The sequence below is a fragment of the Lepidochelys olivacea genome, assembly GCF_965140295.1.
Source record: "Lepidochelys olivacea isolate rLepOli2 genome assembly, chromosome: 24".
Lineage (NCBI taxonomy): Eukaryota > Metazoa > Chordata > Testudines > Cheloniidae > Lepidochelys > Lepidochelys olivacea.
Window position 1 is genome coordinate 18,508,586 of NC_140434.1, and position 14,222 is coordinate 18,522,807.

General features: G+C 53.3%; 1 protein-coding gene across 1 annotated transcript; it reads right to left on the reverse strand.

The window, feature by feature from the left end:
* Nucleotides 1-7,378: 7,378 nt before the first annotated feature.
* On the reverse strand, nt 7,379-14,222 carry LOC311512499 (phospholipase A2 inhibitor and Ly6/PLAUR domain-containing protein-like; the record flags this gene model as incomplete). Its single annotated transcript, XM_084613706.1, has 5 exons — nt 7,379-7,539; nt 11,653-11,796; nt 11,989-12,141; nt 12,500-12,616; nt 14,126-14,222. The coding sequence occupies 5 exons, from the start codon at nt 14,220-14,222 to the stop codon at nt 7,379-7,381; spliced, it is 672 nt and encodes a 223-aa protein (XP_084469832.1).

A 14,222-nucleotide genomic window follows, 5' to 3' on the forward strand; every position in this document is an offset into this window, starting at 1 on the left:
GTGACTTTGGCTGATCAGGTGATGCAATGTGTCTTGAGGCCAATTCCCTTGTGCGTTAGTGGAGATCAGTGGTTAGTGGAGACGCACTGGTCAAGGGTGGGTGGCGCTGACTTTCCACCATCGTTCTCCGCACCGACCGTTTGCTGGCTGTGGGCGGGACACGCGCGCCAAGGGCTTAGCACACCTGGGCTCCAGGCCCCTCTCTGCCAGCCGCCCTGTGTGACCTGGGACACACCACTTAGGCCCAGAGCTTCAAAGAGTTAGGTCCTGCTGAGGATCTGTGCCTCAGTTTCCCCCATCTGTTCAATGGGGGTGACAGCCCTGCCCCATCCCACAAGGTGGCTGTGAGGATAATACATTAAAGATGACTCAGGGTTCAGATACCATGATGATGCGTGCCAGACAAGTATTTAGCGAGACATGCTGGGGAGGGTGGTTAACAAGCTCCTTAGGGATGTGGTGGATGCAGCATCCATCGGCATCCCTCAGGCCAGGCTGGCTGCCCTCCTGGAAGATGCTTTCATCAAACGCACGTGATCGGGCCCCGTGTAGGGAGGACTTCTCCAGCCTGGGCTATGCGGCAGGTCAGACTAGATGCTGGGTATGGGCCCTTCTGGCCTGGGACGCCAGGAAAAGGGGCTGGTCACAGCACCTGCCTCGGTGTCTGGGAGGCAAACGCACTGGTCAAAGGTGGGTGGTGCTGACTTTCCACCATCGTTCTCCGCACCGACCGTTTGCTGGCTGTGGGCGGGACACGCGCGCCAAGGGCTTAGCACACCTGGGCTCCAGGTCCCCCTCTGCCAGCCACCCTGTGTGACCTGGGACACACCACTTAGGCCCAGAGCTTCAAAGAGTTAGGTCCTGCTGAGGATCTGTGCCTCACTTTCCCCCATCTGTTCAATGCGGGTGACTGCCCTGCCCCATCCCACAAGGTGGCTGTGAGGATAATACATTAAAGATGACGCAGGGTTCAGATACCATGATGATGCGTGCCAGACAAGTATTTAGCGAGACATGCTGGGGAGGGTGGTTAACAAGCTCCTTAGGGATGTGGTGGATGCAGCATCCCTCGGCATCCCCCAGGCCAGGCTGGCTGCCCTCCTGGAAGATGCTTTCATCAAATACACGTGATCGGGCACAATGTAGGGAGGACTTCTCCAGCCTGGGCTGTGCGGCAGGTCAGAGTAGATGCTGGGAATGGGCCCTTCTGGCCTGGGACGCCAGGAAAAGGGGCGAGGTGGCTCCCAGGAATCACCAGCCCTCGGGGCACCGGTTTCATCTGTAAATAATTTTTGTGACTGTTTTGCTTCTAACCAGAAGCGAAGGAAAATGCAGACTATTCCTTGTCCTGTGTATCCTCCGCCACGCCCAGGAATATCTCCCTCTTCTTTGGGAATGGGGTCTTTGTGAAGATTCAATCCCGGACCTGCTCTACGAACAGCTGCAATACCCGGTTCTCTCCTGTCTGTACGTCTCTGCATCCCTCCCTGCTTCTTCCCAGTGGCCCAGGCTCCGACTGAGTGTCAAACTGGTTCGGAAAAGGTTCTTTTCTGGAGAAGGGTGGGGTCCCGTGTAGCACCTGGTGCCATAGGGGGGACCCTGATCTCAGGGGAGGGAGGCGTGCAGTGCCTGGCACAATGGGGGGCCCCCAGTAGCAGGCTGGGGGGATCTATGCAGTGCCCAGTGCAATCAGGGCCCCTGCTCTGGGGAGTCTGTGCAGCTCTTGGCACAAGGAGGTCCCTGATCTCAGTTATTGCGGTGCTAGAAATAAGTGGTAACAAAGTAGAGAAGGCACCTGTCCTCAGCCCTGCCCGTCAACCCCCACCGACCCTCTCTTTGGGGGTCTTGCAGGGCCGATCATCAACACCGTCTAGACGGGAGGCCGGTGCCCGATCTGCATTGCCCCTGGTCGGAGCAGTTCTTCCAGCACGGAGACCCTGCAGTGCGAGGGCCGTGCCAGCCAGTGCATTTCCATCAGCGGGCAGATCTGGGAAGGTGAGCGCCTGTCCCGGATTCCTTCCAGCCCTGGCTCTCAGGGCCCATAGGCACTAGGACAAAGGGAGACCCGGGCCGGGATTTCCAGTGGGCCAGGCCCCCGCAGCCTCCCGGCAGTTCCCGCTTTACCTGGCTATGCCCTTGGCCCAGCTCTGGGCAAGGCTCAGCCCCAGGCTCCCTATGGGGCCAGAGCCTCTTGTCACACCCTGTGGCTTTGCAAGCGAGTTCGGAGCCACGCTCCCCTGTTTCAAAGACAGCCGGCTTCCCCCTCTCCCTGTGGACATGGCTCTGACCCGTGTTTAAACCCAAACCCCGCTCCGTCCACACACAGAGCCCCCTGCCCCCTGCCCCCACCTGCCCTGCCCTGCCAGGGCAGCTCAGCCAGGGGAGCCTGCACCCCTACCCGCAGTGCAGCGGTGGCGGATTAGCCAATGGGCCGCCAGGGCCTGTGCCCAGCAGCCTCAGCCCATTGGGGGCCCCCTGGAAAATGGGCACCCCTGCACCCCAAGCCCGGTGCCTGGCAGAAGTGCCAGGTAGCGGGGGAAGCCCCAGCGCCCGGATCCCAGCTGCGGCTGTGGCCCGGGGACTGGAAGAGCTCTCACCCCCAGTTGGCGGCGGGACAGATCTTTCCTGGTCTTGGGGCCGTGAGCGGGGGGGCTGCAAGGGGGTGGGTGGACTGGGACAGGACTGTGGGGGGAACCGGGGCAGGGCCACTGGGGAAGGAGCAGAACAGGGGTGGGACTGCAGACAGAAGGGGCGGGCGGGCCCCAGGGCCTGCACAGCCCAGCCTTCCCAGCTTCTCACTGGCCACCATCAGCCTGAAGTAGCAACCGCCACCGATGGAAGAAAAAGAGACGTCCACCATGCAGCGTGCGGCCAGCTGCTCCCCAGGGCCGGGCAGCTGAGCTCTCACCGCTGTGACCTGCCCTGGGGTCCCGGTTGCTGTCCTGTGGATGCCGTCCCTCCCCTCGACCTCCAACCTAGACCTCCCCAACTGCAACTGGAGACCATTGCTCCTCGTTCTGTCATCTGCCACCACTGAGAACTGCCGAGCTCCATCCTCTTTGGAACCCCCCTCAGGTAGTTGAAGGCTGCTATCAAATTCCCCCTCACTCTTCTCTTCTGCAGACGAAAGAAGCCCAGTTCCCTCAGCCTCCCCTCCTAAGTCACGTGCTCCAGCCCCCTAATCATTTTCGTTGTCCTCCGCTGGACTCTCTCCAATTTGTCCACATCCCTTCTGTAGTGGGGGGCCCAAAACTGGACCCAGTACTCCAGATGTGGCCTCACCAGTGCCGAATAGAGGGGAATAATCACTTCCCTCCATCTGCTGGCAACGCTCCTACTAATACAGCCCAATATGCCGTTGGCCTTCTTGGCAACAAGGCCACCCTGCTGTGATTACCCTGGAAGGTATTTACCATCCTGATTTTACAGGGGTGATTCTTTCACCTTTTCTTTCATTCAAATTCTTCTTTTAAGAACCTGTTTGCTTTTTCATTGTTCTGAAGATCCAAGGGTTTGGGTCTGTGTTCACTTGTACAAATTGGGGAGGATTCTTATCAAGCCTTCCCCAGGAAAGGGGGTGTAGGACTTGGGGTGATATTTTGGGGGAAGACGTCTCCAAGTGGGCTCTTTCCCTGGTCTTTGTGTAAGACGCTTGGTGGTGGCAGCGTACGGTTCAAGGACAAGGCAAAGTTTGTACCTTGGGGAAGTTTTTAACCTAAGCTGGTAAGAATAAGCTGAGGGGGTCTTTCCTGCGGGTCCCCACATCTGTACCCTCGAGTTCAGAGTGGGGAAGGAACCCTGACAGGGCCACACTGGTTCAGACCAAAGGTCCATCTAACCCAGTATCCTGTCTTCCAACAGTGGCCAATGCCAGGTGCCCAGAGGGAATGAACAGAACAGGTAATCAAACATCAAGTGTTCCATCCCCTGTCATCCATTCACAGCTTCTGGCAAACAGAGGCTAAGGACACCATCCCTACCCAGCCTGGCTAATAGCCATTGATGGCCCTATCCTCAATGAATGTATCTAGCTCTTTTTTGAACCCAGTTTACTTTTGGACTTTGCACATTCCTCTGGCAAGGAGTTCCACAGGTTGATGGTGCATTATGTGAAAAAACACTTCCTTTGTTTTTTTAAACCTACTGCCTCTTAATTTCATTTGGTGGCCCCCTACTTCTTGTGTTATGAGAAGGAGTAAATAACACTTCCTTATCTACTTTCTCCACACCACTCATGATTTTCTAGACCTCTCTCCTATCCCCCCTTGTCTGTCTCTTTTCCAAGCTGAAAAGTCCCACTCTTATGAATCTCTCCTCACGGAAGCTGTTCCATCCCCCTAATAATTTTATGACCCTTTTCTGAATCTTTTCTGAATAAAGTGGATGTATTGTTTCTTGACTTTAGCAAAGCTTTTGACACCGTCTCCCACAGTATTCTTGTCAGCAAGTTAAAGAAGTAAGGGCTGGATGAATGCACTTTAAGGTGGGTAGAAAGTTGGCTAGATTGTCGGGCTCAACGGGTAGTGATCAATGGCTCCATGTCTAGTTGGCAGCCGGTGTCAAGTGGAGTGCCCCAGGGGTCGGTCCTGGGGCCGGTTTTGTTCAATATCTTCATAAATGATCTGGAGGATGGTGTGGATTGCACCCTCAGCAAATTTGCGGATGATACTAAACTGGGAGGAGTGGTAGATACGCTGGAGGGGAGGGATAGGATACAGAGGGACCTAGACAAATTGGAGGATTGGGCCAAAAGAAATCTGATGAGGTTCAATAAGGATAAGTGCAGGGTCCTGCACTTAGGACAGAAGAATCCAATGCACCGCTACAGACTAGGGACCGAAGGGCTAGGCAGCAGTTCTGCAGAAAAGGACCTAGGGGTGACAGTGGATGAGAAGCTGGATATGAGTCAGCAGTGTGCCCTTGTTGCCAAGAAGGCCAATGGCATTGTGGGATGTATAAGTAGGGGCATAGCGAGCAGATCGAGGGACGTGATCGTTCCCCTCTATTCGACATTGGTGAGGCCTCATCTGGAGTACTGTGTCCAGTTTTGGGCCCCACACTTCAAGAAGGATGTGGATAAATTGGAGAGAGTCCAGCGAAGGGCAACAAAAATGATTAGGGGACTGGAACACATGACTTATGAGGAGAGGCTGAGGGAGCTGGGATTGTTTAGCCTGCAGAAGAGAAGAATGAGGGGGGATTTGATAGCTGCTTTCAACTACCTGAAAGGGGGTTCCAAAGAGGATGGCTCTAGACTGTTCTCATCTAGCAGATGACAGAACGAGGAGTAATGGTCTCAAGTTGCAGTGGGGGAGGTTTAGATTGGATATTAGGAAAAACTTTTTCACTAAGAGGGTGGTGAAACACTGGAATGCGTTACCTAGGGAGGTGGTGGAATCTCCTTCCTTAGAGGTTTTTAAAGTCAGGCTTGACAAAGCCCTGGCTGGGATGATTTAACTGGGAATTGGTCCTGCTTCAAGAAGGGGGTTGGACTAGATGACCTTCTGGGGTCCCTTCCAATCCTGATATTCTATGATTCTATGATTTTCCAATTCCGATATCTCTTTTATACGCTGGGGTGACCACATCTCCACACAGTTTTCAAGAATGGGAGTAGCATGGATTTATATAGGGGCAATATGACATTTACTGTCTCATTATCTCTCCCTTTCTTAATGATTCCCAACATTCTGTTCTCTTTTTTGACATGCACTGCGTACTGTGAACTATCCACTGTGACTCCAAGATCTCTTTCTTGACTGGGAACAGCTAATTTAGACCCCATGTCTGGTTTTGGAAGCAAGTAGCTTTAAGTGAGGGGAAACTTGGGCTATGCAAGACACATCAGACTGCCACAAGGGGTACAGCGGTCTGGAAAGGTCGAGAGCCCCTGGCCGAGATCAAAGGCATGGCGAAGGTAGAACAGTGTGTTTGGAGTTTCAATTTCATGAAAACCAATGGGCCGTGGTATGGTTTTCCCTTTCCCGTCTGCTGTTTTCATGGAGTAACAACCATTCACCCTGAGCACAGCCCTGGGACTCACTGACCCAGCAGAGACGGTGGAGGGATGCTAAGGAGGAACTTTCGCACCAGGAAAGTGCTGAGTCCAAAGGCAGGGGCCATCGTGTGTGCTGACTGCTGCATTCCTCCCTCCCTCATCGAAGGCAAAGCCCACGTGGGTGGGGGCCCTGCCAGCTTGTTCTCTGGGAGAAGAAGCTGTAAGGATGGATTCAGGGAAGGATCCTGCCTCGCTGGGCTGGCTGGACTCTTACAGGGACCAGAACCAGATGCAAAGCAGGGATCCCCGGAGACGGTCTGGGGGCACCTGAAAAGACTTGGGAGAATGGCAGGTTCTTCCATCACCGCCACCGTCTGGAATTACAGAATGCGACTCATCTGGGCATGAATTTTACCGCCTTTAACCCCTCGTGACCCTCATTCCCTTTCCTTAGCTCACGAACCTTTAGCGAGATTCCTACAGACCTGGCTGCCAGCGTTGCCTTTGGTGGAGGATCTGGGGTCCCGTGGCTCTGGGGTAAGTGACCGGTCTCCTGGGGCTGGGAACAACCTGGGTGGGCTGGTTTGGGGTGTACGTGACCTTTCCTCACAAAGTCCAGCTTGTCTGAGAGTCTCTGAGGGGACTGGCTGTGACTCCGGGGTCAGACGGGGGCAGCGATCCAGGAGTTCACGCTGGGTGAAATCTGCTCACAGAGCACCACCGGTTGGGGGGATCTGCCCTGTTTCCTGACACCTTCCCTGAGCCCGGCACTCCCAGTGGAGCCGCTCCAGAGAGCGGGACGAACTGAGCCCTGCAAAATCAACCTAGAAGGACATTTCTCCCCTCCAGGGCTTTCCCGCCCGCCTGGACAGCTGGGTGAGCCACGGCCTCTCCTTCCCACAGCCCTCCTTCCCCAGGGGAGCTCAGCCCGCTGGTGCCTTTCCACAGGCCACGGGCCTTGCTTTGGGGGAGGGGGTCTGGGCAGGACTCCTGGGTTCCATTCCCTGGCCCTGCAAGGGGAGAGGGGTCCAGTGGTTAGAGCAGGGGGCTTGGGAGCCAGGACTCCTGGGCTCTATCCCTGTCTTTCAGAAGGGAGTGGGGTCTGGTGGGTTAAAGGGTGGGGTACTGGGAGTCAGGACTCCCGGGTTCTCTTCCTGCCAGCATCACTTGTGCACAGACAGAGGTTGGGGGGGGGAGCCGGTACGGGACGGTCAGGGGACAAGGAGCTAGGGGGGTACTTTCCCCACAACTCGCTTTATTCAGCCAATGCACAAAAGGAATCCGCAATCTCCCCCAAAGAGAAGCAGCAGCCAGTTGCTGCTGAAGGGAGGTTCACTGCAGCCCGGCACGCAGCAGAAGGGGAGGATGCCAGGCCGGGGCTCAGGGCTCCCCGATGCCTCCGCTGGCCCTGGGAGCTGGGAAGCACTTGGCGTGGCTCAGGATCTCCGGCATGCCCTGGGCGTATTTCTTCACCAACACTCTCTTCACGCAGGCGCCAGGGGAGCCACATCCAGCCGCAGTATTCCTCATTTTGATGTGACCTGGACAGGGGGAGAGACGTGATCGGGGGTTCCCAATTCCCCCCCCCCGCGACCCTCATGAGGTCTCTCACACACTCCCCTCCCAGCAGGACTGCACCCGGCTCTGCAGGCAGACTGGGGTCTAGTGCTCAGAGCAGGGAGCCTGGAACAACATGAGAACAGAAGAGGAACGGCCCTCCTGGGTCACCCCAAAGGTCCATCTAGCCCAGTATCCTCTGGCCAATGCCAGGTGCCCCAGAGGGAATGAACAGAACAGGGAATCATCCAGTGATCCATCCCCTGTCGCCCATTCCCAGCTTCTGGCAAACAGAGGCTAGGGCCACCTTCCCTGCCCATCCTGGCTAATAGCCGCAGATGGACCTGTCCTCCAGGAACTTCTCTAGTTCCTGTTTGAACCCTGTTATAGTCTGCGCCTTCACAACTTCCCCCGGCAATGAGTTCCACAGGTTTCTTGTGCGTTGTGTGAAGCAGTACTTCCTTTGGTTTGTTTTATACCTGCTGCCTGTGGTGACCCCTCGTTCTTATGTTAGGAGGAGTAAATAACACTTCCTTCTTTACTTCCTCCACACGCTTCAACCTTCTTTAGACCTCGATCATATCCCCCCTTAGCCGTTTCATTTCCAAGCTGAAGAGTCCCACTCTTATTAATCTCTCCTCATATGGCAGCCATTCCATCCCCCTCATCATTTTGGTTGGCATTTTCTGAAGCCTTTCCAATTCCAATAGATCTTTTTTGAGACAGGGCGACCACATCCGTCCGCAGTGTTCAAGCTGTGGGCGTCCCATGGATTTATATTGAGGCAACACGATCTTTGGGGTTAGATCTCTGTCCTATTCTCTGTCCCTTTATGAATGATTCCCAGCATTTGTTTGCTTTTTTGACGGCCGCTGCACATGGAGTGGATGATTTCAGAGAACTCTCCACAGTGACTCCAAGATCTTTCTTGAGTGGTAAATTTGACCCATTATTGTGTATGTCTACTTGGGATTACGTTTGCCCATGTGCATTACTTTGCATTTATCAACACTGAATTTCCTCTGCCATTTTGTTGCCCAGTCACCCAGTTCTGAGAGACCCTTTAGTACCTCTTCACAGTTTCCTTTGGACTTTAATATCTTGAGTAGGTTTGTATCTTCTGCAAATTTTGCCACCTCACTATTACCCTTTTTTCCAGAACATTTCGGAATTTGGTGAATAGCACTGGGCCCAGTGCAGATCCCTGGGGGACTCCCACTATTTACCTCTCTCCCTTCTGAAAACTGACCATTTCTTCCTACCCTTTTTTCCCTATCTTTTAACCAGTTACTGAGCCGTGAGACAGGTTTCAGAGTAACAGCTGTGTTAGTCTGTATTCGCAAAAAGAAAAGGAGGACTTGTGGCACCTTAGAGATTAACCAATTTATTTGAGCCTGAGCTTTCGTGAGCTACAGCTCACTGCATCGGATGCATACCGTGGAAACTGCAGCAGACTTTATATACACACAGAGAATATGAAACAAAACCTCCTCCCACCCCACTGTCCTGCTGGTAATAGCTTATCTAAAGTGATCATCAAGTTGGGCCATTTCCAGCACAAATCCAGGTTTTCTCACCCTCCACCCCCCCACACAAATTCACTCTCCTGCTGGTGATAGGCCATCCAAAGTGACAACTCTCCACACAATGTGCATGACAATCAAGTTGGGCCATTTCCTGCACAAATCCAGGTTCTCTCACCCCCCCCACCCCCTCCCAAAAACCCCACACACAAACTCACTATCCCGCTGGTAATAACTCATCCAAAGTGACCACTCTCCCCACAATGCGCATGATAATCAAGGTGGGCCACCCCCAGCACAAATCCAGGCCTTCTCACCCCCCCCCCCACCTCCATACACACACAAACTCACTCTCCTGCTGGCAATAGCTCATCCAAACTGACCACTCTCAAAGTTTAAATCCAAGTTAAACCAGAACATCTGGGGGGAGGGTGGGGAGGAAAAAACAAGGGGAAATAGGCTACCTTGCATAATGACTTAGCCACTCCCAGTCTCTATTTAAGTCTAAATTAATAGTATCCAATTTGCAAATGAATTCCAATTCAGCAGTTTCTCACTGGAGTCTGGATTTGAAGTTTTTTTGTTTTAAGATAGTGACCTTCATGTCTGTGATTGCGTGACCAGAGAGATTGAAGTGTTCTCCGACTGGTTTATGAATGTTATAATTCTTGACATCTGATTTGTGTCCATTTATTCTTTTATGTAGAGACTGTCCAGTTGGACCAAGGTACATGGCAGAGGGGCATTGCTGGCACATGATGGCATAGATCACATTGGTGGATGTGCAGGCGTTCTGTTATTTTCTTTGTTAGGCCTGTCCTGTAGTAGGTGACTTCTGGGAACTCTTCTGGCTCTATCAATCTGTTTCTTCACTTCCGCAGGTGGGTATTGTAGTTGTAAGAAAGCTTGACAGAAATCTTGTAGGTGTTTGTCTCTGTCTGAGGGGTTGGAGCAAATGTGGTTGTATCGCAGAGCCTGGCTGTGGATGATGGATCGTGTGGTGTGGTCAGGGTGAAAGCTGGAGGCATGCAGGTAGGAATAGTGGTCAGTAGGTTTCCGGTATAGGGTGGTGTTTATGTGACCGTTGTTTATGAGCACTGTAGTGTCCAGGAAGTGGATCTCTTGTGTGGACTGGACCAGGCTGAGGTTGATGGTGGGATGGAAATTGTTGAAATCATGGTGGAATTCCTCAAGGGCTTCTTTTCCATGGGTCCAGATGATGAAGATGTCATCAATATAGCGCAAGTAGAGTAGGGGCTTTAGGGGACGAGAGCTGAGGAAGTGTTGTTCTAAGTCAGCCATAAAAAAGTTGGCATACTGTGGGGCCATGCGGGTACCCACAGCAGTGCCGCTGATCTGAAGGTATACATTGTCCCCAAAAGTAAAATAGTTATGGGTAAGGACAAAGTCACAAAGTTCAGCCACCAGGTTAGCCGTGACATTCATTGTGTGGAGAGTTGTCACTTTGGATGGCCTATCACCAGCAGGAGAGTGAATTTGTGTGGGGGGGTGGAGGGCGAGAAAACCTGGATTTGTGCTGGAAATGGCCCAACTTGATGATCACTTTAGATAAGCTATTACCAGCAGGACAGTGGGGTGGGAGGAGGTATTGTTTCATATTCTCTGTGTGTATATAAAGTCTGCTGCAGTTTCCACGGTATGCATCCGATGAAGTGAGCTGTAGCTCACGAAAGCTCAGGCTCAAATAAATTGGTTAGTCTCTAAGGTGCCACAAGTCCTCCTTTTCTTTTTGAGCCATGAGAGGATTTTATCGCATGACAGCTCACTTTGCTTAAGAGCCTTTGGTGAGGGACGCTTTCTGAAAATCTAAGTACACTATATCCATGGGATTCCCCCTTGTCCACACGCTTGTTGACCCCTTCAGACAATTCTAGTAGATTGGTGAGGCGTGATTTCCCTTTACCGAAACCATGTTGACCCTTCCCCAACAAATTATGTTCATCTATGTGTCTGACAGTTCTCTTCTTTCCTATAGTTTCAATGAGTTTGCCCAGTAGTGAAGTCGGACTTATTGGCCTGCAGCTGCCGGGATCACCTCTGGAGCCCTTTTTAGAAATTGGCGTGTCATCAGCCATCCTCCAGCCAGCTGGAACAGAAGCTGATTTAAAAAGTAGGTTACAAACCACAGTTAGTCATTCTGTAATTTGAAATTTGAGTTCCTTCCGAACTCTTGGGCGAATCCCATCTGGTCCTGGTGACTTATTACTGTTTAATTTATCAATTTGTTGCAAAAACTCCTGTAATGTCTCCTCAATCTGGGACAGTTCCTCAGATTTGTCACCAAAACAGAATGGCTCCGATTTGGGAATCTCCCTCCCAGCCTCAGCCGTGAAGACCGATGCAGAGAATTCATTTAGTTTCTCCGCAGTGGCCTTATCCTCCTTGGGTGCTCCTTTGGCATCTCGGCAAGTAGGACTCCTGGGTTCTCTCTGCAACTCTGCCAGGGGAGTGGAGTCTAGTGGGTCAGAGCAAGGGGGTCTGGGACTGAGCCGGGACACCTGGGCTCCACCTCGTGCTCTGTGTTCAGACCCCGCCCGCATCTGGAGGACTTACCAAAAAAAAATATCCCAGATTCCACAACACAATGGTCCTCGGTGCCGGTGCAGGCCAAGACATCCTTCTCGTTCCAGTGATATGGCCCCGCTCTGAGGATCGACGGGCACTGACGGCCATTGGGGACGGAGCTCACAGTTGGCACTGAGAACAGTCAGACACACATAGTCAGCCAAGGGTGGGGAGTCACCACACATTGGGCTCAATACCATCTCGGGGAAGGGAGTGGGGTCTAGTGGTTAGGGATGGGGGCATTGGGCTGGCAGCCAGGACTCCTGGGTTCTCTCCAGGCAGGTGTGGCCGGAGCAGGGCTCTAGGTTTGCAGCAGACACACACCTGGGATGGCCCCGGCGTTGCAGCCGTCGGTGTCACAGCAGGCGATGTTCGCCCGCACGGTGACATTGTGCGGGAAGGTCAGTGAGAAGGGGCCGGGCTCACAGTTCTTGGGCTCCAGGCACAATTTACCCGTGTAGGACATGGAGGATCCCTCTGTGGAAGAGAAATAGAGCATCACCTATGAACTCCCCAATGGACCCCCAGCTGCTCCATCCTCCCCTTTTGTTCCATCCACCCCACCCCCAACTAATCTCATCTCCCCACCCCCCGTGATAAAATCCTCTCTTCTGTCTGATCCAGGCCCCACAGCCACCCACTGCAATACCCCATCTCATCCCATCCCCCGTCAATGACATTATCATTCCAGACTGAGCAGTCCCTGCTCCTGGAGAGGAGCGGAGACTATTGGTTAGAGTAGGGGGAGGGGCTGGGAGCCAGGATTCCTGGGTTTGACCCGTGGCTTCAGGAGGACAATGGTGTCTACACTAAGTAGAAATCGTCTTTCACTCACCCAGCCTGATCTCTGCCACGACGGTGACGCAGGTCCCTTCCCAGGGGGCGCAGGGCTGCAGGGGGCCGGAGCACGATTGCTCTCTGGACGCACACACCTCGCATTGCAGAGCGCTCCCTGGAGGTTGGAAAAATCCCTTCTCAGTACAAACCCCGGCTCCCCACCCCTCCCAGGCAGTGCCTGTGGACGAAATACCACCAGCAACCAAGAGGTGGCGCTGTGGGAGTTGTTACCACCAATGCCTCCTCACTGAACGTGTGGGCAGGCAGATCTTGGAGAAATGCCACCTGCTTTTGCAGCAGTTCTGCCCAGTTCCATTTAACGCTCCGGAGGGGGAAAGGCATCTTGCTAGCTGGTCATTTGTATCTTACTCAAAACCACAGACAAGTCAGTTTGTTGCCTGAGTGTCTGTGGCTACAATACATTTTCACCTGCTGACATGGCTATCTGGGGTGCAGCTTGTGCCTGCGAACAAACCCCAGATGTCTGTGTAGACAGAAAAACAAGAATTCGGCTGTTCTGAAGAGGGGTTTCTTTCTGGCTTTGCGGTGAACCTTTCTCACACACACACACACACACACCCCGCCGTCACTCTCTGCTCCAGGCCTCTGCCTCTCAGAGTTACATCAGCTGAGCCACACTCGACTTCAGCCCACTTTTCATCACTGATCCTGCCAATTCTCTTCTTCAGAATACAATTCACGCTTGTTAAGCCCCTGGATTAATGGCTGTTCATCTCCAGCCAGCGATCCCAGGAGCATCAACTCTTTCCTCTCCAGAGCATGGGGGCCTTTAAATTCATTATGTGAGCATAAGGTAGTTTTAAGAAAGAAAGAAAGGAAGATTTTCCCACTTTGGTTTTTTTAGAGCTTTCATGTGGAAACATCAATTAAACCTCAGAACACCTTCCCCGCCCCTTCTATGCCCCTAGATGGTTGCAAAGTTATATTATCCCTATCAAAGAAATATGGAAACTGAGGTAGAAAAAAGATGTCTTCAATTCAGGGTTAAAACCAAGAAGACAGCTGAGAAGTCCTCACTCCTGACTCCCAGCCCACTCTAACCCACGAGATCCCACTCCTCTTTCACAGCCACGGACAGAGCCCGGGAGTCCTGATTTCCAGCCATCTCTGCTCAAACTCACTACACCCCAGCCCGCTTCTACAGCTGGGGAATGAGCCCAGAAGTCCTGGCTCCCAGCCCCCACCCGTTGCACCCCCATTCCCCTTTCAAACCCGGGGAATGAAGCCAGGAGTCCTGGCAGGAATCTCAGCGCTGACAGGCAGGGGAACATTTCTAGGCAGGACGACATGTGGACGGGGGTGCTGCTCCTCATCGGGATGACCCCAAGCTTGGGCGAGAGATGGAGGAGGAACGAGAAGAAGGAAGGACAGACGGACTCAGACCCGCTGGCCAGGCCCCTAGCGTGGGCTGTGGGAGTCCCAAGCTCCAATCCCTGCTCTCCCCAATTCAGTCGGGGGACATGGCCCCGGGTTTTCCTCTCGCTGGTTTTACCCACAAATTCCATCCTGACCCCAGAATCCGTCATCCACAGCGGCACGTTCCCCAAGTGAAATCCCGCCCCCACCACCCGGCTCCCTGTGCCCGGGGACGGACGGGACTCACCTGTGGCCAGGAGAGTACCTGCCCCCTGGGGGATCGGCTGGGGCTGCCCCATGACATCCTGGTGGACCCGGAGACGGGAGATTTCACAACCCTGCAT